The sequence below is a fragment of the Aulonocara sp. 'chitande type north' Nkhata Bay genome, linkage group LG1 (genome assembly GCF_057382095.1).
Source record: "Aulonocara sp. 'chitande type north' Nkhata Bay isolate Kocher_YH1m ecotype deep benthic linkage group LG1, A_spYH_male_GT1.1, whole genome shotgun sequence".
In the NCBI taxonomy this organism is placed as follows: domain Eukaryota; kingdom Metazoa; phylum Chordata; class Actinopteri; order Cichliformes; family Cichlidae; genus Aulonocara; species Aulonocara sp. 'chitande type north' Nkhata Bay.
Genome location: NC_141344.1, coordinates 41,816,014 through 41,841,737, shown reverse-complemented (window position 1 = coordinate 41,841,737; position 25,724 = coordinate 41,816,014). Strand labels below are relative to the sequence as shown.

At 40.0% G+C, this 25,724-nt stretch overlaps 2 protein-coding genes across 3 annotated transcripts; both read right to left on the bottom strand.

Annotated features, from left to right (window-relative positions):
- Positions 1-522: 522 nt before the first annotated feature.
- Positions 523-3,763, bottom strand: LOC147339611 (uncharacterized). The gene has a single exon (XM_086296817.1). The coding sequence runs from the start codon at positions 3,422-3,424 to the stop codon at positions 1,901-1,903; it is 1,524 nt and encodes a 507-aa protein (XP_086152943.1). The 5' UTR covers positions 3,425-3,763; the 3' UTR covers positions 523-1,900.
- Positions 3,764-16,314: 12,551 nt separating this feature from the next.
- Positions 16,315-24,837, bottom strand: LOC147339610 (uncharacterized). 2 transcript variants are annotated; one of them, XR_015129939.1, is made up of 3 exons: positions 22,070-24,837; positions 19,322-19,423; positions 16,315-18,704 (listed from the first exon to the last, which is right to left on the bottom strand). XR_015129939.1 is itself a non-coding variant. In XM_086296799.1 (3 exons), the coding sequence occupies exons 1-3, from the start codon at positions 23,692-23,694 to the stop codon at positions 17,559-17,561; spliced, it is 1,266 nt and encodes a 421-aa protein (XP_086152925.1). In that variant the 5' UTR covers positions 23,695-24,836; the 3' UTR covers positions 16,315-17,558. The 2 variants fall into 2 exon arrangements, 1 of the variants encoding a protein (XP_086152925.1); XM_086296799.1 differs by having other exon boundaries at positions 23,677-24,836.
- Positions 24,838-25,724: the final 887 nt, after the last annotated feature.

Sequence of the window (25,724 nt, the reverse complement as noted above, 5' to 3'; positions counted from 1 at the left end):
ATCAAAGGTTGAAATTCATCCCTTTTAAAGGTGTGAGCTGTTGTAACTGAAATAACAGTTGGCACTAAAGAAAGAGGTATTTTGTGTTGATAATCTTTTATTGAAAATCCATGTAGTCACATTTACAGTATTTTTGTTTGTTCATTTGAATTCAATTCATTTTATAAAAGTAACTGTTTATTTTATTCATTTCTTTTTGTCTAAACAAATACCCGGTGAGGGATAAATTTGTGTAAAATACAGTTGTGGTGGTCCTTATTAGTTAAATTAGAGGGTATCAGGTATCATTACTAGTAGCACTACGAACCCAGGCCCAGTCTCATTGTACTACATACTCTAGCTTTACCATAGCTACGTGGGACCTGGGTTACATTTACAATCAAATATTTATGGGGGACCATCCAGACTGTCTTCCACTTGATATCTGTTTGCACTATAATATAATATAATACATCATGTTGCTATTTAATGTTTTTTGTTCGTGTTGCAGCTGCTCTGTGAGCCAAGCTTTCGTTGTCTAAATTCAATGGCAATATATCTCTGCACCACACGATAGCGATAGACACAGTCTGTGCTCTGCTTCCGCCACCAGTCATCTTTAAATCTTTTTTTATTCAATGAAACCTTTATTTAACTGTCCATCTCGCAGCATTACTTAAAAAAATCATATTTAAATACAAAAATTAAATACATGAACGACAGTAGTAGAAAATTGATAAAATAACAGCAAATAAATATATTTACAAATGATAGCAACATCAATGGAATAAAACCATGAACACCAGCAGCAGGAGAAAGAGGCCTGTATCTACATTATTACTCTGGCAGCTCAGTCTCCATACAGACAGGACACGTTGCAGCGTAATTGCAGACAGGTGCGTGGGCCTGAGCTCCGCCCCGGCAGAATGACGAGTGGAAGAAAGCAGCAACACAATAAACATATGTAGCCTTGCGGAGCCGGCCGGGCAGACACCGAGACCGTGACAGAGTGCAAAGATTTTATATGTGACAACACACAAAAAAACACAACAAAAATCAGAATGTGTTTGTGATTTGGATTTTTATTTAAAGGTGGAAGCTTTTTTCTTTTCTTTTTTTGCCAGATTAGACATTGTGATTCGTTTCATTGAAGTATACTTTAGTTTTTTTGTTTTACTTTGATGCTATAATAGATGTGCATCAATTTGCATCATGGCAAAACAACAGTCTCCTCAAGCTGCTTTATACTGTAAGGTGAAAACACTACAGTAAAAGCCAGAAAACCCCAACAATCCAATGATCCCCTTTTGAGCAAGCACTGGGCGACAGTGGAGAGGAAAAACTCCCTTTAGGAAGAAACCTCCGGCAGAACCAGGCTCAAGAAGGGACGGCCATCTGCTGCGACCGGTTGGGGGTGGCTGGGCAATCTCAGTCCACGAGGGCCGGGGACACCGGCCCTCGTGGACTGAGATTGCCCAGCCATGATATAGGGAGACAAGATGAAGTATACTTCTAATGGCCTATTTTAGCAGTTAATTTTTAACAATCAACTGGTGGTAATCCATCATCAGAATTGAGGAAAGGTGGTGTTGATGGAGACTCTACAGGAGGATTCACTGGTACAATTCCTCTTGGAAGTGGCGCTCTTTCTTCTCCAGCCAATTCACTTTGGATATAAATCTTTCCCGTTGCTTTTTTGTGGAGTGCAGTTTCTCTTCGTGCGCCACCTTTTCAGCCAGTGGTGAGGAAAAACTGCCTTTTGACGGGCAGAAACCTCCAGCAGAACCAGGCTCAGGAGGGGACAGTCAACTGCTGGGACTGGTTGGGGTGAAAAAAGATGAAGAAGGTGGAGAATATGTGTTGGGGGGACAGGAGAGGTGCAAAGTAAGATGGGGCACAGGTGGAGGAGGACGAGGCTAAATCATTTGAATAAGCGGCAGAACCAGCCTTTTTTCTTCTTTTTCGGGTAGTTTTCCACGAGCTCGTTCTCCAGGATAAGGGTTCTCAACTGATCGTTTGTTTCTGCATTCTGCTGCTCGAGTTGCTGGCATCTTTGCTTCATTTCTTTTAAGGTTGCTTGTTTTTTTCTAAGCTTTTCTTGCTTTTTGTTGTGCATCTCTTCTAACAGCTCGTTTTTTCTCTGGATTTCTTGACTCGTACGCTGCAGGTCTTCATGTATTTTCTCCTGTTGTTGCTTTTGTGCCTGCATTTCAATTATTTGGCTCTTCAAGTCATTGGACTTCAACAACATCTCATTAATGACCTTTGAGTGTTTTCTCTTCATTCCATCAATCCTACACTGCATCTCTGAACATCGTTTTTCCAGTATTTCCTTTTCTCTTTGCAGTTCAGGAGTTTCATCACAAAGTTCTAGCAATGCTAGATTCCTTCTCTCAAAGTCCTGGATAATACGTTTTTCTTCTTCCTGTTGCTTTTTTTCTTCAAGAAGCTCTTTATTTTTGCGCTTTATTTGACCAAACCTGACTATCAGATTGTTGTACAATTTCCGTGTGGCTTTGAGTTTGTCCTTCATTTGTATTTCCTTTTCTCTTTTCAGTTGAAGTGTTTCCTCATATTCTTTATTATAAAATTCTTGCAATTCTAGATGCCTTCTCTCAAAGTCCTGGATAATACGTTTTTCTTCTTCCTGTTGCTTTTTCTCTTCAAGAAGCTCTTTATTTTTGCGCTTTGTTTCACCACACTTGACTTTCAGATCGTTGTACAATTTCTGCATGGCTTTGAGTTCGTCCTGCATTTGTATTTCCTGTTCAGTCTTCTGTTGGTGGATTTTTTCAATTGTTTTCTCCGCTGCATTGAGCTTTCCTCGAAGCACCTGATTCTGTTTCTCAATGTTTTGGAGATCCCACTGTATCTCCTCAATAGTAGCTTTCTTTCCTTGAAGCTGGGCAGATGTTTCTTTTAATTCAGCACTCTGTGTTCCTGATGAAAGAAAACGAGAAAAAATCTTCTCTCGTCCTTCACCAAACTTCACTCCCGAGCCCTCGTTGATCATTTTTATATCAGGCTGGCGTTGCTGTTTTTCTTCCAGGTCTTTATTTCGTGCTTCCAGTTGTCTGCACTTTTCCACTAGTTGAAGCTTCTCTTCTTCAATTTGTTTAATTTTGTAATGTAGGTCAGATTTTTCCTTCTGACTTTCCTGTAATGTTCTTAGGACTGATAAGACACCATCCGTGGTAATTTCTCCTGAAGAGATTGGCCGCACAATTTCTCCTGGAGAGATTGGCCGCACAATTTCTCCTGGAGAGATTGGCCGCACAATTTCTCCTGGAGAGATTGGCCGCACAATTTCTCCTGGAGAGATTGGCCGCACAATTTCTCCTGGAGAGATTGGCCGCACAATTTCTCCTGGAGAGATTGGCCGGCCAGAACACAAAGGACAGGCAGCATAATCTTTTTGTCTTTGTTGGCCTTTTCGTGGAGGCATGTTGGAGCCCGTGCACAGTGACTCTGAAAAGGCTTAGAAATATTTCCAAATGGATCTCTGGTCGAACGTTTGAAGGCTGTGAACAAACTGATTAATTGCTGCTTCTGACCCCTATTTATAGACTTCAGATCAAAGGCAACATAGTCCTTGTGACATCATCACTCCGTAAGCCAATCAGATTGTCACATGACATTTTAGAATGGGGATGTTTTGTTTTAAATTGTTTTCAAATTTAACTTTAGTGTTTCTTAGTTTAAGACCAGTTGGGCCAACACTTTCAGGCTGCTCACAAGGTGCAAAATGGCGGTACCTGCTCCACGTCACGGGTTCTATTTATGGACTCACCTGGCAACTTTAGTGATGTCACTGCTGATGTCACTGTTGGTGTGACCTCATGACTCATTCATGCTATCTGAACTGTGGTGTAATTATGAGGTCACAGGGGGACGTGAATTTATTCACAAAGTTGATAGAGAGTTTGTAACTCAAAGACGCAATGATGCAGTCAAATCATTTGGAATTAAATATCTCTGTCAGTGCGCCCCAGGGTGGCAGTGGCTACAATGTAGCTTGCCGTCACCGGTGTGTGAATGGGTGGATGACTGGATGTGTAAGGTGCTTTGGGGTCCTTAGGGACTAGTAAAGCGCTATACAAATACAGGCCATTTACCATCTGTAAATTACAACATTTAGAGGGTTCTGACATCACAGTCATCTTTCTGACATCACATCCAGTCTCTCTGCTGTGATGTCAAATATCAATGCCAGACTTGCTTCTCTGCTGTGATGTCAAATATCAATGCCAGACTCGCTTCTCTGTTGTGATGTCAAATATCAAGCTGAAGTCTATGTATCACGTGTCTCTCCCATTTTGTAGAATTTGCGACCACAAAGTCTGGGTTCTTTTCTAGGTCAGCTCTTACTCGTTCTGGTAGACCTGCCAGATTCATCTCTCTGTTGTGATGTCAAATATCAATGTTTGACACAATTTCGGACCATCTGCTCAAGCCCAACAATAACAAGCATTGCCCTGGTGATTGAGGATCAGATTGTCCTCAATGACGTCTGTGATTTCCCTAATGCAGTTGCACTTTTTCTTGGACTCATCTATGCACTTAACCTGGACTATCTAAAGGACTTAAGGTACACTTTTGAAGTAATTCAAAAGGTGTTCGTGGGTCTTGGTACTCAGTGCTCTGCCTGGGGTTCATGCTTTAAAGAATAATTTGCTGAAACGGTGGGCAGAAAAGTGTTCGTGATAACAAAATCTGTTCTCATGCTGGGTTTTTTTTTAAGTAACCCAGTGCTATGATTTGACCATGATTTGGTCAATAAAGTCATCTTTAAAGTCACTGCATACACTTCAGTAATTATTTAATTTATTTCTTTTTATATTCATACTAGAAAAAAAAGCAATATCTGACTAATATTTCATATTATCAGTTCCACTGATATCGTACAGATAAAAATATTGGTAACAGCATTGTTTGTTTCTGTGGGTATGTTCTTGGTATCTTAGCAGTTCTTGTCATTACCGCTTGATTATAGTACACCTGAACTATCCAGTGCTGGCTCTGCACTTAGGATGTATCATGATTTAATAGTTAGTTAGTTTTTATTTTCATGTGCTATGAAACAAGTGTGTGTTTCACTTTACATGTTTGAACCTTAGGGGTGACACAGGACTTTGTATTGCTAGAAAAACTTAAAGAAACAGAATAAAACATTTTCCCATCGTAAAGAAAACTCCCTTAAAATATGGACAATAACAAATCTCTGTGTAAAAGAACAGTACCAAAAAAGATGTGTCACAGTTTCTGGATGATCCCCACAGAAAGTACAATTAGTATTTATGTCCCTTTTAAATTTGACCATGTAGTGACTGGCTGGATAACATTTATGTAGAATTTTAAAAGAGACTTCTTTCACCTTATTTATGTAGCCCTGTCTGCAATTATTCGGGCTTGCAGTATAAAGAAAAAGTCTACTGTTATAAAAAGTGGTTAAAATATAAATAGTTGATAAAAGGTTTAAAAATCAAATGCAAGTACAAATGTATTTCATTTACAGTTAAGAGTCCAATAAATAAAAGGGTTTCATGATTTAGAGTTCATTTTCTGTGCACACTAAATATGTTGGGGTGTAACCTAAGCTTATTTACCCATCTAATGTCAGTTATCTCAATATTGTATTGTCATTGGTTGTTGTGCTGACGAGCCAGTCAATGTCACTCTTCTCTGTTATGGGGGCGGGACGAGTGGTAACAGTTTGTGTGAATCTGTGGGAGCGGACACAGAAGCTAAGTCCGAAGAGAGAGATGTCGTAAGGCAAACGTGGTGTGGATTTTGCATCTAAGTGTATCATTGAGGTCGACTACCCGTGGTCCTGATATTACTTATTTGTGATCTGCAAGAGGTAAATGAGACTGTGTGCCTTGACATTTGTACTGTAACTATTCGTTATAGTGATGCTAACTAGCGACTTGCTAATTAGCGCAGCTTACCGCGTTATGTGCTGTGATGCCATGCTGTATGTTTAGCTCTGTGATTTTCAGTCAAAGCATGCTAATGCTAAATCGTTATGTGATAGCATTTGGTATTGTTAGCTCAAGTGTTTTAATATGTTTAGAAGCCGAGGGACGCTCTGAAAGGAGAGGGAGAGAGAGGTTTCTGCCCGGATGGACCCTGCTATTTCCTCGCCCCTGACTGTTTTCTTACCCCTGAATGTCTTCACTACTGGTGAACTAACTGCTAACTGCCCGTTTCTGATTGCCCCACTAACAAACTCATTGGACTTGTGAGTACTAACTGGAACTAAAGTGCACGTATTTTGTTTATTGCTCAGTTTGAGTGAAGCGGCCATCAGTTTTAGGCCTCACCGCACCCGAACTTCGAATCAGGCCTGCAACAAGCACTGTGCTACCGGTGTAGTGTGGACAGGTTAAAGTGTGTGTGTGTTTGTGTGTGGGGGCCCACTGTTACAAATTTAGTTTAAATTGAGTAAGTGTTGTAGTTTTAATCAAAGTTATTATCAAAGGTTGAAATTCATCCCTTTTAAAGGTGTGAGCTGTTGTAACTGAAATAACAGTTGGCACTAAAGAAAGAGGTATTTTGTGTTGATAATCTTTTATTGAAAATCCATGTAGTCACATTTACAGTATTTTTGTTTGTTCATTTGAATTCAATTCATTTTATAAAAGTAACTGTTTATTTTATTCATTTCTTTTTGTCTAAACAAATACCCGGTGAGGGATAAATTCGTGTAAAATACAGTTGTGGTGGTCCTTATTAGTTAAATTAGAGGGTATCAGGTATCATTACTGTTAGATTTGTATTGTTGATTGTCATTTATGCTTAGAAATATTTACTCATATATGCTTAGAAGTGTATATAATCATTGGTGGATTGAAAGGATGTTTCATCCTAAAGTAACAGCTCTGTGTAGCATGAAGGGGGAGTGCGTTCACTCCCTCTACAGAGTGTTCCGGCATAGATTACACACACACACAGTATTCTTTGTTCACATGTATACCTATGTAAGATGTCATATGTTAATGACCCTATGCATATTCATGTAACCACAATAAAAGGAGTGCTATGGGGAGCCTGGCTGAGAGTCTGATGGAGGCTAGGTGGTGGGACGACACTTGGCTCCAGCCAGATTTCCCTCATGCATGAGTAAACCAGCCTGCTTGTGTCTTGCTTTGCAGTGTAATTATATTGTCTTCAACGTTCCAGCGGATAGGTACAAGCTACAAGCCTATCATTAATTGGTCCTTCGATGCCGGAGCCCTGGGATCGCATTCACCGAGGGGGGGGAGAGGCACGCTGAAAGACTGACGTCAGCCAGGAAGTTCCTGTGGATTCGCTGTCTGTCCTTTCTCCTCGATGAATGACGATCGGCGGGATTCGAGGCTACATTACACGCTAAGCAACACCGAGTAAGTTTAAGTCTTTGCCGCTGTGTGCAGCAAAGCACGCGGTCACTGTGTGAGGTTGCGTTGAAAGTCTTTATCACTGTGTGCGATAAAGCGCGTGATCACTGCTATGTAAGTCTTTGCCACTGTGTGCGGCAGAGCACGTGGTCACTGTGTGAGACTGCGTTGAGACAATAGGCCTAATTTTTGTTGGTTGTGAGTGAGGATATTTGTTGTTGTTGTTGTGTGAGTGTGTGCGGAGTAGAACACGTGGTCTGCGACACCGACTGTTGTTGTTATCATGGTTTCCTAAGCAGCCAGGAGTGTGTGGAAAAGGCCAGCCCACATCAGCAGCTGTGCTCTGGTGGGTGGCTTTCCCCCCACCCCTTGCTGACACAAAATGTTAACTCTTTAGCTTGCCCTGTTCGACAACAGCCTGTGTGCCAAACCATTGAGGTGGATAGTTGTTAAAAGTAACCTACATTAAGCTTGTGGTTGCTCAAATTCAGTACAATGACATGTGAAGTGATATAGGTAAATATTTAAACTCATGAAGTGCATAGAGGCACTTGACCTGTGTGGAAGACTGTCGTCTTATTATGAGCCATTGTTGAGATATAGAGCACATCTGTGAAAACAACTAATATGCTGCAACTACTGTGTGATGTCGCATTGCAGTTTTGTTTTTGTTTTTTGAGCTGATGAGCAAGCTACACATTATCAGATCAGGAGCTGTCTGAGAACTACTCAAAGAGAGGGGAAACAGAGAGTGTGCAGCGTTTCCATGAGCAGTTTTTCTGCACCTTGACTCGTGTGTGTGTGTGTGTGTGTAGCATCAGCATCATGTTTTTGTTTATTTGTTTTGTTGGATTAAAAATAATTAAATAAACTGGTGATCATGCCTATGGATCACCATGGCACATATCTCCAGCCATATGATTTATTTATGCAGATGAAAAAGTGAGTGTGAATGTGTCTGACATCAGTGCTTTTGTGCACTGTGCAAAAGTAATTGCCTCTGATTGTGAGTGAGAGCAGTGATTTTGCGGATCACAAGCTATTGTAAAGGGAAAAAAAAAAAAAGAGTGAAAAAGAGACAAATTACATTGTAGACGAAGAAAAATAATCATAGGAAAAAGGTTTTGTGTTGATCAGCCAAAAAACAACTACAATGTCATTTTCTGCTTTAAGAAAGGATTGTTCACACAAACACGGACAGAGAGAGAGAGAGAGATGTGTGTTGATTAAGCAGTGATGATAATGAACATGTCTTAGTTTGTCACTTTCAGGTGAAAAGCAGACCTGTATCAATTTTCCACATGCAGCGGTCGGACGGAAGAAATTTATAGTTAAACATCATTGGAAACATGCAGGCCAAGTTCTGGCTGACTTATATACAGCGCAATGTGTTTCTCAACCTCACAAACTCACAAGCAAGCTCACTCCTCCCTGAAGAATGCAGCTCCAAAGCAATAACATGGCAGATAAAGAGACAGCATCAAGTCCTGAGCAAAAAGTCTCAGCAAGCAGCAGCAATGTGGACAAACAGCATCAGAGAAGAGCAAACCCATCATCCTGACTGATCGGATGAATGGCACTGTGTTTACAACAAGCTGCAACTTCACTATGCATGTGAAGAAAACTTTTGAGGAGAACTGAGGGGACTGTTGGAGTTTGACATTTGCCACCTGTGGAGTAAAATGGCAAGAAGAGACAGTGGAACACAGGACAAAGCTGAAGGAGAACTGCCGGCTGGGGACTGTTGAAGTGGGAGAGGACAACAGAGTGAGATGACAACAGAGTGAGAGTAAGTGGAAACACAGAGGAATGCTGTTATTAAATGTGGGAAATCAAAATTTGGGTTAGCAAATCTGGGGAAAAGAAAACTGACTGCTTAAGTTGGAAAATTGTGAAGGAGTCTGAAACAAATAGAAACATACAAAATCACACAAACAAGCAGAACATGAATTAACTTTACTAACAATTCCAAACACAAAATGACTCATGAAGACTCATAGCACATTAGTTAAGAAATGATCAAATAATAGCAGAGAAGTGTGTAGGAAAGGCAGCTTTAAGAACATGCTCTGCTGCATATGCAGCTCCACAGACATGCATTAGACCTGCCTAATAACACAAACCTGCAATGAAAATTAGTTTATCTTTCATCAGTGTTAAAATAGTGTCAATTTAGCAGACACTTGTTATCAAATACTGAATTTATCCTAAAAAAAATTGACTCTCCAAGTTGCAGGACAACAATTTACCCTTTGTGGGGAAAAAAAAAAAATCCTGGTTTGATGAATCAGTGATCAGGCAATAAATTTAGTGTTAAAATGGTAAATTGGGAGAAGCTTCCTGCTTGATTGATGCAGCAAGTAATTTACTGTATGAGGGAAATTGTCTTTTGTGATACTATTTTGAACATGCTTTCCTGTTGTCCTGTCAACTTAGTGGGTTAATGGCTGATATGCAAATTAGTTGATCGGTTTTAGATTAATGAAAGGTGATTGAATTCTAGCACGAGTGGATGAGATGTGTTTGAGTGGAAACTCTAAAACACTGAGTTCCCTGCTTTGATGTGCGAGTGAATCCTGTATTTAGATACACAACTCTGAATACGTCAGAACAGACTGTTTTGTGAAGTGCATGACAGCATGTCACATGTTTTATGATGAAGGGAAAAAGGAAAATTGAATAAAATAGATCTGTGGCCTAGATGAGTGAAGAGCACAGACCGGGTGATTAAACTCATAAGTTAATAAGACATTAGACTGTTGTGTGTTGTGCAGCTGATGGTTGGTTTGGAGTGAATCTAGCTGATGATTCTTCTCCTGTTGTGAAGTTGATGAGGAGCTTGTGTCATGACTTAACAAGGCCTTTTTATTTTGATACTTTCACAGAGCACTGAAAGTTTGGTTTGATAATTTGTTATTTTTCATTTTTTATCTTTTGAACAGGCACTGATTTTGTTTGAAAGTGCTATACGACCGATTGAGAAAGCCACTTATTTGGGACAATTATGTCCCAGCCTAAAAAAAAAAGGATTCAGCGAGCATTACAGTTCTTCATGTGGTTTGCTCACATGATTTATACCAGGACACCTGGTTGATGTTTTTCCTACTACAGGATTTTTGGGTTTATGTGCTAGGAAAACTGTGTTTACAGGTTATGAGTGGTGATGCTGTTACACTGTGTTTTGGGAAAATGTGACGTTACTTTGATGGTTGATTTTATGGTGTTTTTATGGCACCTCTGGAACCTGTTGACCTGTGTCTGACCTCCATCTGACCACAGTCAATGTGTATTGCTAATGTTTGTTTCTTTGAGAATGCTGTGGAAGATTCAGCTGAAACGGACAAGTGACATGAGTAAAACAAATAAGAGATTACGGTATTTATGGAATAGTTTATTATGGGCTCTTTGCTGGCCACTTTGAGCCCATAATAATAATATGTGAGTGGAGTGACTTTGCTTAAGAGAAGTCACCGATTACATTAATGTTAACTGAGCACATGGGATGATCCATGTTTGAGGCGAATTATGGTAATAATAGTGATTTAATGATTTGAGAAAACCTGCACATGACACTTGTCTTGCCCGTGCTGAATGCTTATTACTCTTTTGATATAATTGTTTATACGTGTGAAGTTTGATTTTATTTCCAGATCTTATGTATGCAGGCTCCTGGTGGAGCCAGTTTTTAAGACAGGGATCCAGGTTTGGTGAGTTGACGCATGAGAGTGTCCATGCGTCAAGAGGTGGGGTCCAGAATTAACATTAAACAATGTTTACTATTATTGTTGCAGTGATTTGTGTGATTAGCCGTTTATTTACAAGTATTAAACCTATGCAAGTGGTGCATCCAGGTTCAGATGAGGCTTTGATGGCCTATAAGTGAAGTTCACTGAACTAAAGAATGTGGTTTGATGATTGTTGACATGCTCTCCAAATAGAAGTTTTTCTGAAATACAGGTGCAGCAGTGAGAAGCAAGAAACATTCCAGGCATAGCCCAGGCAGTGGTTGAGGTCAAAGGTCAAGCTGGTTGGGGCCCATCATGAGATCAGACCTTGGAGCCACTGCAAAGAGGTCGAGGTCCCAGGAAACCCCAGCACCCCCAAGACAGCACAATAGAGAAATCTCACACTTGGTTGTTTCAGTGGTGAGGGGGGAGTGCTGATTGAGCCCCCGTAGGGTAAGCTCGCACTTCAACCTCCAGCCTCTGATCAACTCTAAGGCAACCAAGTGCGAGGCGTGACGGCTGAATCAGCTGAACCCGGAGGAAGGCGGAGAAGCTGAGTGTTTTGAGACAGATCCAGCAGGCCCAAAATCAGGACTATGCGTGACGAAAAGGAGTGCCTGAGAGGATCGTCCACAAGATGGGAGCTGAGGCCAGGAGAGAGGCTTCAGGAGGATCAGAGATCATCTTCAGCACAGCAGACATGACACAGAGAGCTGTGCTACTGAGCTTCCAGGAGATTTTAAATAAAATGAAAGATTCAATATTGACGCTGAGGAAGACAGCTAAGGTGTACGACGTGCTCTGCCTTAAACCTTCAGCAGCGTTGGAACATGAAAACTCGAGGGATGAGGGGAGCGTGCCAAGCTCCATCGACAGCGCAGAAGGAGGTCGAGGATGACATCATGATTCTGTGAAAGCACAGGAACCAGAAGCTATGGTGGTGATGACAGCAGTTTCCTATGAACATCACCTAATGCGGTGCCACTATACTGTACATACGATGACACTCTGAAGGCTGCTGGGATCATAACAGCAGTAAGACAACTGAACCCTGCACCGTTTTCACAGAGGTGTTTCTCTGCAGAGCGTGGACAATGAAGGAGTCATAAATATCCCCCTCACAGGACGAAGGCCTGAAATGAGGTAATGGGAGGCCATAAAACTAGAGTGCTGAGAGGTCTGCAGCTCTGGAAATAGCTGAGACCCATGTTGACAAACAACAAAACCAACTGGTATGTTTGAATGTTTATTCTACGTACATTTGGACTCTGGTCCTATGGACAATGATGGAAACATCTGGAAGAGACATTCATGACGCCCTGCAGAGCTCAAACCACCCTGCAGAGAGACATGTGATTTGCACACCCGCAGGAAGCATCACCAAGCTGAGATGTTTTTGAAAATGTTACTTTCTTATTTTCACTATTAAATTAACAATTTCTTTGTTTGCTTGTAGGATGCAGTTTGCCATGAGATGAGATCAATGAGGAATGAGATAACTGCTAATACATTTGTTAAACTGTGTATTTTTTCAGTAATTTAGGGTGATTTGACATATGCTGAATATAACAATGTTTGCATTGAAACTGTCAGACATGAGGTATTCATAACTGGGAACTTTTCAAGCATAAAGGTCAAAAAGGGGGGAAATGTTAGATTTGTATTGTTGATTGTCATTTATGCTTAGAAATATTTACTCATATATGCTTAGAAGTGTATATAATCATTGGTGGATTGAAAGGATGTTTCATCCTAAAGTAACAGCTCTGTGTAGCATGAAGGGGGAGTGCGTTCACTCCCTCTACAGAGTGTTCCGGCATAGATTACACACACACACAGTATTCTTTGTTCACATGTATACCTATGTAAGATGTCATATGTTAATGACCCTATGCATATTCATGTAACCACAATAAAAGGAGTGCTATGGGGAGCCTGGCTGAGAGTCTGATGGAGGCTAGGTGGTGGGACGACACTTGGCTCCAGCCAGATTTCCCTCATGCATGAGTAAACCAGCCTGCTTGTGTCTTGCTTTGCAGTGTAATTATATTGTCTTCAACGTTCCAGCGGATAGGTACAAGCTACAAACCTATCAATTACTAGTAGCACTACGAACCCAGGCCCAGTCTCATTGTACTACATACTCTAGCTTTACCATAGCTACGTGGGACCTGGGTTACATTTACAATCAAATATTTATGGGGGACCATCCAGACTGTCTTCCACTTGATATCTGTTTGCACTATAATATAATATAATACATCATGTTGCTATTTAATGTTTTTTGTTCGTGTTGCAGCTGCTCTGTGAGCCAAGCTTTCGTTGTCTAAATTCAATGGCAATATATCTCTGCACCACACGATAGCGATAGACACAGTCTGTGCTCTGCTTCCGCCACCAGTCATCTTTAAATCTTTTTTTATTCAATGAAACCTTTATTTAACTGTCCATCTCGCAGCATTACTTAAAAAAATCATATTTAAATACAAAAATTAAATACATGAACGACAGTAGTAGAAAATTGATAAAATAACAGCAAATAAATATATTTACAAATGATAGCAACATCAATGGAATAAAACCATGAACACCAGCAACAGGAGAAAGAGGCCTGTATCTACATTATTACTCTGGCAGCTCAGTCTCCATACAGACAGGACACGTTGCAGCGTAATTGCAGACAGGTGCGTGGGCCTGAGCTCCGCCCCGGCAGAATGACGAGTGGAAGAAAGCAGCAACACAATAAACATATGTAGCCTTGCGGAGCCGGCCGGGCAGACACCGAGACCGTGACAGAGTGCAAAGATTTTATATGTGACAACACACAAAAAAACACAACAAAAATCAGAATGTGTTTGTGATTTGGATTTTTATTTAAAGGTGGAAGCTTTTTTCTTTTCTTTTTGCCAGATTAGACATTGTGATTCGTTTCATTGAAGTATACTTTAGTTTTTTTGTTTTACTTTGATGCTATAATAGATGTGCATCAATTTGCATCATGGCAAAACAACAGTCTCCTCAAGCTGCTTTATACTGTAAGGTGAAAACACTACAGTAAAAGCCAGAAAACCCCAACAATCCAATGATCCCCTTTTGAGCAAGCACTGGGCGACAGTGGAGAGGAAAAACTCCCTTTAGGAAGAAACCTCCGGCAGAACCAGGCTCAAGAAGGGACGGCCATCTGCTGCGACCGGTTGGGGGTGGCTGGGCAATCTCAGTCCACGAGGGCCGGGGACACCGGCCCTCGAGGACTGAGAATGCCCAGCCATGATATAGGGAGACAAGATGAAGTATACTTCTAATGGCCTATTTTAGCAGTTAATTTTTAACAATCAACTGGTGGTAATCCATCATCAGAACTGAGGAAAGGTGGTGTTGATGGAGACTCTACAGGAGGATTCACTGGGGAAGCCATACCTGCACTTCTGCCAGGGTGTCTTGGACGTACCTGAATAAATGTAGTTTTCCCTGGAAGTGGACGAGGATTAATCTGAGACGGAGTCTCCTCAGAACATCTCCCCATCATGCTTCTATGGTCCAACGATGCCAGCTTTTGTCCTTTCTTCACTCACAATTTCTCCTGGAGAGATTGGCCGCACAATTTCTCCTGGAGAGATTGGCCGCACAATTTCTCCTGGAGAGATTGGCCGCACAATTTCTCCTGGAGAGGTTGGCCGCACAATTTCTCCTGGAGAGGTTGGCCGCACAATTTCTCCTGGAGAGGTTGGCCGCACAATTTCTCCTGGAGAGGTTGGCCGCACAATTTCTCCTGGAGAGGTTGGCCGCACAATTTCTCCTGGAGAGATTGGCCGGCCAGAACACAAAGGACAGGCAGCATAATCTTTTTGTCTTTGTTGGCCTTTTCGTGGAGGCATGTTGGAGCCCGTGCACAGTGACTCTGAAAAGGCTTAGAAATATTTCCAAATGGATCTCTGGTCGAACGTTTGAAGGCTGTGAACAAACTGATTAATTGCTGCTTCTGACCCCTATTTATAGACTTCAGATCAAAGGCAACATAGTCCTTGTGACATCATCACTCCGTAAGCCAATCAGATTGTCACATGACATTTTAGAATGGGGATGTTTTGTTTTAAATTGTTTTCAAATTTAACTTTAGTGTTTCTTAGTTTAAGACCAGTTGGGCCAACACCCTCCTCCCCCCCGCCCCATTTAGTTGATTCACATATTAATTGCCACAAACATGTGTCAATAATAAATTTTATGATAAATGTTTTTTCATTATCCTACTTTTATAAAAGGAAACATTATTTAAAGCAGCGGTCCCCAACCTTTTTTGCGCCACGGACCGGTTTATACCCGACAATATTTTCACGGACCGGCCTTTAAGGTGTCGCGGATACATACAACAAAATAAAACCAGTACCGGTACCAAAAAACAGATTTATTCATAACACACGTGAAAAGACCAGGAAAACCGAGTTAACGATAAAAACGATAACAAAATAACGCTGAAAACCGATGTGGAGCAGGGAAATTTTACTGCTATTGTTAAATAATTATCATCATTACCATTGCATTAATAATATAATCTTCGGTGGTAAAATTCGGTGGTCTGAGGTGGTCTGACGGGCAGACATGAATTCCAGTAGTCGAAGTGAGTGGGCATAAGCCGGCTTATCCAAAGGTAAGGCACTACCTGTTGAATTATTTCCAAAGTGTGCCAAATTGGACATGATAAAATTTAAGTCTACTCACTGAAATTACTGGTGGATGTCTGTTTTGATTTTGATGAAAAATCTCATGAGTAGAAGCAGTAGAGTCTGCTAAGAAGAAAGAAATGAAAGCAGTTAGAGTCTGCTAGGAAAAGTTTAAATACTGGGTTAAAGTCCCGGTTGGTCATTAGGTCAGACCTTTGTTGGTCATTTTGTGGGTTAGAGTCCCCATTGTCCATCAGGGTAGATCTGCCTCAGTTACACTGCAAAAACTTAAAATCTTACCAAGTATATTTGTCTTATTTCAAGTCAAAATATCTAATCACACTTAAAATAAGCCATAATCCGCTAAAGAGTAACGTTTCAGTGAGATATAGGAACTTGTTTTTAGACAGTGCATCTTGGATATCTTGTTAAGTGAAAAACTCTTGAAAACATATTGTTTTGAGTCATATCTCACACGAAACAAGCTTTTTTGGCATTTCATAAACGTTTTAAGCTGCTGTGTTATTTGTAAAAGATTTATCATCTTGTTTCAAGAAATAGACCTAACTTGAATCAGGACATCAAATCTACTTTATTGAGAACTGCAGGTTAATATCATGCCCAACATTACATTATTATGAGTCTTAGTATCTTAAGCACAGTGTATTTATCAGTCAAACCATATCAATGTGACATTGAAAAAGAGGCAAAACACTGAAATTGTTTCCCTCTCAGTTGTGTTGCACTGAACAGATTGCGCCAAAAGTAAAATAAAAAGTAAATAGAACAATTTTTTTGCCAGTCTTTAAAAACCTTATTTCAGCCCACATATTCACAAAAGAATAATGTTTGATGATGTCAGTTAGATCATACTTCACTGGAATGTACTTGCTGTTATTAAAGTTTACATAGTGGTACGCTGTATAATCAACAAGATTTCCAGCATCCACAAAAATATTTGCCTGAGCTAGACAGGGAACTTCTACCTCATAAGCTAAATATTGATCATTCCACCCAACTGTAGAGAGAGGCTGGCATTCAAAACAATACACAGATGCATTTACAATATAGATGTTTTTAACAAGTGCAAACTCTGGAGCATCATTTATGACATCAGAAATAACCAAAGATTTTTCACATGAATGTATATTTCCATGTAGCATAATCCACTGTACAGAAACTACATGTTCAACTTGCTCAATGAAGTCTTTAATCTTGCCTTCTACATAATGAACATTTTTCACCTCTTTGGCTGGAACCATGTCGACTTCACTTGAAAAAATGGGATGTTTCTCATGCACGTTCTGACTACATTCATAAAGTTGGTTGTGCTTCACAAGAGATTTACAAATATTCTTAAAACTACTTTTCAGAGCCCACTGCTTGAAGAAACAATGTTTTGACTCAAAACGCATACACATATGCCTCACTGTAGGACCAAGAGCCTTAATCTGAGAAGGAAGATGCAGTAAATAATGCTGTTTAGGTATAATATTTTAATCTGGAAACAGTTGTTTGAAATGTTTTAAATGCTGCTCTATTAAAAGCTTCAATCTGGAGAGAGTTGAGACAGCAATAATAGGTGAAAACAGAATTTTTATGATCTCTAACATGTTACGTAGCATTTGTGTGTAATGATTTTCTCCAATTTTGTCCATAAGAAATGGAAGGATCTTCAACAAAACCAGCATCTGCCCAGCTGACTGTTTCAATTTATTGTCATTTGATGAAAGCGTACTGACAGATATGGGGCAAGGCTTATCCCTCACATCAACAGGAGAATAAGGGAAACACAGAATTGCACTATTGAATGAATCTTAGTTCATTTGCCCTGAAAGCACAAGATTCTTTAAAACACATTTGATTTCATATGGGGCAACGCCTTCAAGGATAACATGCATGATGTCTTGCGGGGTTTGATTGATTATATCAACGTGAGGAGAGTCTGTTAACTTGCTTCTCCTGTTTATACCATACGTTATTTTTAGTTTGTCTTTCAGAAAGTCCGTACTTGCCTTCTCAATGTCATTACATTGCCTGTTATGACTGGCCATGGTCCTTTTAACAAAAAAATCTTCATTAAATTTTTCCTGCATGTCTTCAAAGTGGCATTCGCAGTGCCTGCATTTACTGTAGGCAAAACCCACTCCTTCCTTAAATCCAGCCACTTCATGCTGAGCTAGAGTGTCTCCACACACAGATATGAGTGCCCCATGAATTGTCCTCTCACCCCTTGCAGTGACAACTTGGACACCATCACACAGCTCAATTAAGTCACGGTTAATCCTCTCAAATATCTCATCTATACCACAACGGGAAAGATCTTTTGATTTTACCATGGCAAGCAGACGAATAGCAGGAAGTCTTGATCTGTACTTAGGGCTGATGTTACCTAAGGTGTAATAAATCAATAACAGCTTGTTCTTGTTTGCCCGAGATCCAAGAGGATTGCATAGTTCAATTTCATCTGTATATAAAATCAACTGTAATGCTGTAGGGACTTTAATAAACAGTGGGTGCCACTTAAAAATGTCTCCATCAATGAAATCATGAAGAAAGCCATCCTTGCATGGCTTTGGCCTCTCATCAATCATTGCAAGCATTCTTGGATGTGATAGCAGCTGCTCCAAACTTTTCAACAACGGTATGTAATGAAAACAATGGTCTTTAATGGCAAGAACCCTGGAGTCTCCACGCTTCGAATAACAGACTGTTTGTTTTGTGACAATAATCTCTGGTTCAACTGGTTTTAACAGTTCTTTGATGGTCTTGTCCTGCAAATGGGTGGAAGCAATTTGAGTGAAAGGGTCAACAAACTGGTCAAATACCCCCACTGCATCACTCTTTAGTTGATCCAGGTCCCCAGAATGTCTCTCAATCATGTCACTCATTTGTTGTTTTAAGTGCTCCAATAATACGGCCTGATATTGCTGGATTCCACTCACGAAGTGGTTAACAGCTCTCTGTGGAAGAGGAAAAACAAAGGAAAAAACCTTAATTACAAAATTCATATGAAAACACAGTCAACATGCAAACTCACAGACACAATTTTTGAAAAAGGAAACCTTCAGTTACATAAAGTTAGTGCGATGCAATGAGCAAAATAAGTTACCCCCACCACCCAATTTTTTTTGTAAAGAATAATATTGCCTTATGCAACGTTAAAACCTTGTATTCACTTAATTATAATGCATTTTGAGGAATCGGATCATAGGTGGAAATGCAAATTGAAAATTTGTGTTGTGTGTATTATGTTGTCTCTATTCTTAGCTCATGCTAAGGAAATATAGTGATAGGCAGATTTTGGATGCAACATACATGTCTATTTCCATATATAGTGGGGGAGTGAGATCTGAGTGGTCACCCATGAAGTACATGGAGACACATTCGAATGTCAGGTGTTTCACTCACATACCTAAAGCTGTCCATTTATGACATCTTGAATGATCTATTCAAGATGCCAGGTCTGAACAGTGCCCAAGTTATAGCTTGAGCACTGTTCAGCATAAGTTAAGCATATTGCTTTTAGGTTCTCTAACAATGAAATACAATTCAATGGAAAATTAATGGCATAAATTACCTGTGTCAGTCGATGGGTTTCCTTGGCTTGAAGAAGAAATGCAGTTGCATGTTTATAAATGTCAAGATTCAGGTGACCCTCTCCATCTTCTTGAAATCCACTCTGAAACAGAATAACAAAAACATATCTATTAAAACAGAAATAAATAATTGCATTGATAGGTAGCAATCACCAAACAATATTGCATTCATTAGTTAGCTAGATTCATGCCCATAAGGTACAAGGTAGATGTATTTTTACTGACTGATGTCTTTAATTTGAGCTTTTAAAATGACAACTAAAATGACAAACAAAGCAGTACTTGATAATAGATTAATAAGACTAGCAAAGCACATGGAGAGTTCAGTACAGTATAGTTTAAATTCCTTGATCATGCCTGATCACCCCCAAAATTGAATTACTTGTTTATTGGCCCATTTGTGACATTTCCTGAAAATTTAAAATCTGTCCATAACTTTGAGTTATTTTGCTAACAGTCAGACAAATGCCACCAAAAACATAACCTCCTGAGTTACTAAGAAAAAAAGGTAAAGAAAAGAAAAACAAAAGATAGTTTTAGAAAAGAAAAGTAACAGTTAATGTTGTCAGTAGTCTTACTGTTACTTCAGAAATGCAAATAGTTATTTATAACTGATTACTCATTTAAAAAAATATACAAAATAACTTACTGATTGGTTTGTATGAAAGTAATTAGTTATGTCAGTTATTTACTGTCGGACAAGTTACTGACAATTTGAAATATGTTATATTTAGTAGTTTCACCTTTAAAAAAAAAAAGACCAATACTGACAATAAAAGTTATATTGACTTTAATGCTCTTATTAATGTGAAGATGAGTATTTTTTTTGTGTTTAAATTTTTTTTGACAGTAACTCTGAACAAATCATGTAATTTTGGTTTGCTTTGCCTAATAGTCATTATCTTAGGCTACATCCACACGTACCCGGGTATTTTTGAAAACGCAGATTTCTCTATGCGTTTGCACCTTTCGTCCACACGTAAACGGCGTTTTTGGTCACTGAAAACGGAGATTTTTAAAAACTCCGGCCAGGGTGGATATTTTCTAAAACTCCGTTTTTGCATTTATGTGTGGACAGAAAAATGGAGAAAACGCAGTGTCAAAGGTGTGCTCATTTTTTGACGTCACACTGTGCGCCACGTTATTGTTTCGGTGAAATGAATTTCTACAATACTGTTACTGTTAATTGTACTCTCTGCACTGCCTCCACACATACGACTCGGTTCTGCTTCTATGCCCCAGCTTTGTTTACTTTTTCCCACCGAGGCTTCTAGACTTCTGATTGGCCAACATTTCTGCACGGTTAGGAATATAGCGCCACCTGTTGCTTTGGCATGTTCCTAGCAGCGTTTTCCTTCATTTCTGCGTTTACGTGTGGACGGGATTATTTTTTAAAACGAAAACGGAAAATCTGTTTTCAAAAATACCCGTGTACGTGTGGACATGGCTTAAGTTGACCTTGAACACATATGTAAACATGATAGTGACCTATTCAGTTAGCTGACTGGCTTTTACCAGCTGATTTCAACATGTATTTCAACAATATATCAACTTTTTTTAAACTAATAGGACTTTCTGCAAAGTTTGGATGCATTCACCGGAGCGAACGAACGGATGACTGAAAAAAAAACAGTCTGACAAGACTGCAGCTTTGCGTTTCTGCCACAGCTCTCATTTACGTTTCAGGTGAGTTACTTAATTTAGCGAAACAACTAGTTCGACACTCATCACTGTTAAAATAAAAGTACAACATGAGTCTCTCAAAAACAACACATTTAATGGACGTACTTGGATCAGCCAAAGTAAATGCTAACATTATGTTACAGCTTCTGCAGCTCGTTTCTCTGGCTTTTGTTAAAATAACTTACCGTTGGTGCGGAGATGCTTGAGCCCTCGTCAGTTACTGAAGAACTGGCGTTAGTTTACTGGTGTCAAGCCAGCCTCCAGTTTATTTTACGTTCCCTGTGTATTCAAAGTATTACGGGAATGGATGTGGAAACCGGATTTCAAAATAAAAGCCAACTTCGAGTGAATTAACAGATATGTTAAGAACATAATAACATATAATTTAGGCTTTTTTTTTTTTTTTTTTTACAAACTCTAATGTTACATCTATATGACACAGCCTTGTACCCTAATTGTGCCCTGTCACTATCAAGGCCATCTTATTTTGGATTTCAAAGTAAAAGCCCTGTGAATCTTCATTTTTGAACTACTCTTTCAATGAATTCATAATGCTCTTAAAAGCAAAAGTCGTATTTCCAAATACTATTTGAACTTTGTATCAACACTTTCCAACCGCAGTCTTTTTCACAGTAATACCATATCAAATAAATTCTTTCTGATTTTGCTTTTCATAGTAATGGCCCTTTGAAATTGCGGATATTTGACTTAATCTCCTAACGATTCAAAATGCTCTAAAATGAAAACTTCTTGTTTCCACAGGGTAATTCCACTTTAGATCAACAGTATACAACCCTACAGTGATACCATATCAATATCAAGTCATTCTGATTCTGCTTTCAAAAATAAAAGCCTTTTCAAATTGTCCATAATTGACCTAACCTTCAGTGATTTCAAAATGCTCTAAAATGGAAAATTCCTGTTTCCACAGGGTAATTCCACCTTAGATCGACAGTATAAAACCCCACAGTGATACCATATCAATATCAAGTCATTCTGATTTTGCTTTCAAAAATAAAAGCCTTTTCAAATTGTCCATAATTGACCTAACTTTCAGTGATTTCAAAATGCTCTAAAATGGAAAATTCCTGTTTCCACAGGATAATTTCACTTTAGATCAACAGTATACAGCCCCACAGTGATACAATATCAATATCAAGTCAAGTAGGTCAAGAGTGTGTCCTCTATTATGTGTGGCCTCTGTTACATGCTGAGTCAGCCCAAAGTTGCCCAGAGTGTTACTCAGGTCTTTAGTCCCTTTGTCCTGAGGGTTGTCCACATGGATGTTAAAATCCCCAGCAATAATTACACAGTCGAAATCAACACAGATCACAGACAGCAGTTCACTGAGGTCATTAAAAAAGTCTGTGCAGTATTTGGGAGGCCTGTAAACATTAAGAAACACAACTTTGGATGGGGCCTTCAGCTGTAAAGCCACATATTCAAAAGACTGAAAACTTCCAGGAGATAGCTGCTTACATTGAAATGATTCATTAAATAAGACAGCAACCCCTCCTCCTCTCCTGCTCGCCCTGACCTCACTGATAAAACTGTAGTTAGGAGGGGTCGTCTCGATGAGAACGGCTCCACTGTTACTTTGGTCCAACCAAGTTTCAGTTAAAAACATAAAATCAAGGCTGTGCTCAGTGATTAAATCATTAATTAAAAATGTTTTCCCAGCTAGAGATCTAACGTTTAATAAAGCCAACTTAAGTGTTTTAGAGGTATTACTTGTCCCCTCATGTTTGGGAGCAGTCTGTGGCACACGAGGTATGTTTACTATGTTTAAAGATCTTTTAGAGTGCAGCTCTCTGTGTTTTGACCAGGCCACATGTCTCCTGTCACCTAAAAGTACAGAAATTTTAAAACCTTCTAGTAAACAGGGTCCCAGCTTCTCCTGGGAAAAGTCATCACTGCCATAATCCTCACAGCCCGGACCCTAAACACATCACACATCAGACTGCGGAGACAGGGCATGAAGAGGAACTAAGGGGGGCGAGGCTGGGCAATGTGACTTCGATTGCTCTGTTGAGGGTGGGGCTCGATGGCGAACCTTTGGCCGCTCTGGTGGGGGGTTTATGGGGGACAAAGAGGGATTGGGCCGGGGGGTAGATCTGAGCCCAGCATTGACCCGCTCCATCATCTCCTCAGTGAATTTCAGGTGTGGGGAGGAGGGAGAAAGGGAGGGGGAGGAGGGTGATGGCCTGTCAGGGGTTTGGGGGACTGGGGAAGGTCGTGGTCCCTTGTCCTGGTCGTTGGTGTTGTTGAGAGAGTTGGAGGCAAATAGGGACCCCTCTTCTTGCCTCAGATGTCTCTCCTTTCTGAGGCTCTTCCCGGGTGGGGGCAGATGGAGCTCCTCCTCAAGGTTTCTGCTGGGCTTTGTCTGTTCTTGGAGTACTGTTTGTTCCTCTTTATGAGATAACTCCTCGTTTATCTCAGCCTTGGCACCAAGCACAGATGGATGACGTATGGAATAAAACAAGTTGGAGGTGAACAGTTTCACCCCTGACTTGTTAAAATTAAATCCATTTGCTTTAAACAGATGCCTGCGTTCCCAAAAAATATTAAAGTTGTTGATAAAATGCACTGAGTGGTCAGCACATGCTGATATGAGCCATTTATTCAGTGCAAACAACGACTTTAGTGTTCTTACCGCACATCCTTTGTACATCCTTTACAGCAGAGTCACCCACAATCAGAGTTTCAGGCCTAGCCTTTAGCTTTCCCTGTGGCCTTTTACTTTTCAACAGATTTTCAGACCTTACTTCGCTGCTTTTAGATGGATGGTTGTCCGATATCGATCCAGGGTCCTTTGATAGTGGAGCAAATCTGTTCTGCAGTTTCACATTCAGTTGTTTTGAAGGTTTGTTGTTAACCTTCCTATTCACGGTTGTCCAGTCCTGTTTCCTCTCGTATACAGGGGTAGAAGAGCTTCTCTGTCTCGTAGGAAGTGAAGGCCAGTCGGTTTCAGAGATTTCAGCTCGCTGTGCTCTGCCCGTGATACGTCCTCCCCCTTCCAGGAGACATGATTTATGTCTTGGTTTTGCACCAAGACAGTCCAAGGGGGGATTATCACTTGAGGATTTATAATAATGCACAGAGTCTACTTTCTTGGTCATGTTATCTGTGCTCCTTAGCTGTGTACTAGCTTGCTCATCGCCATTGTTTTGAGTCAAAGGCAAGGTTGTTTCATTTCCACACAGTCCATTTACCTCCACGTTTACTTCTAAGCGATGAATTTTTGTCTCCAGTACTGCAATCTTCTGCAGGAGGCTGTGGTAGTCATCTGTGGAGAGGGAAGGCATCTTGTTGCTAGTTAGCCTAGCGGTTAGCACCTTTCCAGGCTATTGAGGCTGTTCGGTGCCCAGACGCTGTAATCAGGCTTCAGCTGTGTCTAGGCCACAAACACACGGAGCGCTGAAGATAAGGTCACTATAAAAATGTTGCTGTTTCTGTTAAGAACACTTTAATCCTAATGATCTATAAGTGTCCAGAAGCTATCGCAGGTAAGCTCATATAGAAAAAAGGGAAAAAAATCAGCATAAAAATCAATAAAAATCAATAAAAGAAGCAAAGCATTTAAAGAGCAAAGAGAGGAAGTGTCCACACTCACAAAAGGGGGAGGAGCAAGATGTCTGCTATACTGATATGTGAAATATTCCTTTATTGGGTGAGAAAATCAGACCATGTCATAACTGCTGTAAGTCACACAGAATAGACATCAGAGCCTTAAACAGGCTGACTTCTGCTAAATGGGTCAAACTGGGCAGAAAGTCTACAAACACATAACATCCTTATAGAATATGATGTAACACTATAGATCAACTTAGCTCAGAATATATAAAGCATATAAACAGTTACAGTAATATGATGCAACAAACACAGCAGCTACTGATCCAAAATACTCAAAGCTTCATAGAACTGAAACCAACATTTATTTTAGCTCCATTCTGCTGCTGATACAGACTTTAGGTTTATGAACATTATACTTGTTGCTGCCTTTCATGGTGTGTAACTTGAAGGCCCTGAGTACTTTCTCCCACACTGAAAACACTGGGATGATAACATTATTTTAACATTACCTAATTTTTACCTAATAATTTTTTAAAAAACTTTTCTAGCAATCCTTCACAAACAGGGAGCAGATTGTCTAGCATCTTTCTTTCAGCTTAACGAGTGAACCGTCAGCTCGTTGAAACAAACGTTGAAGTCTGATTGGCTCGACACCACCGAACAGAGGCAGCAATATAACATAGCTCACATTAACAGTGCAGTGAATCCTGCTTGTGCCGTGATGTTCAGGACTGCAAACCGAGCAGCATCACTGACTTTCAGCTTGTTGTGTTTGTAGATATATGACTGACTTTAATTATCCATAAAATCATCACATCTCTGTAAGATAAAGGTCGACTATTGAACGGTATATATTTTAAAGGCTTTAAAACAAAGTTGATGCTGAAAGTAATGTTTTAAGGTTCTTCATTATTAAACATTAAACGTTTCAGCCAACCAGCACTGCTTTGGGATATTGCATGGCATAATCCACCAGAACTAATATAAAGCAATATCCACGTGCACTCCGGTGAAATGGCCTGATGAGGTCCTTGACAATGCGTTCAAATGGGACCTCCATTAATAGTAATTCAATTCAATTTTATTTATATAGCGCCAAATCACAACATAAGTCGCCTCAAGGCGCTT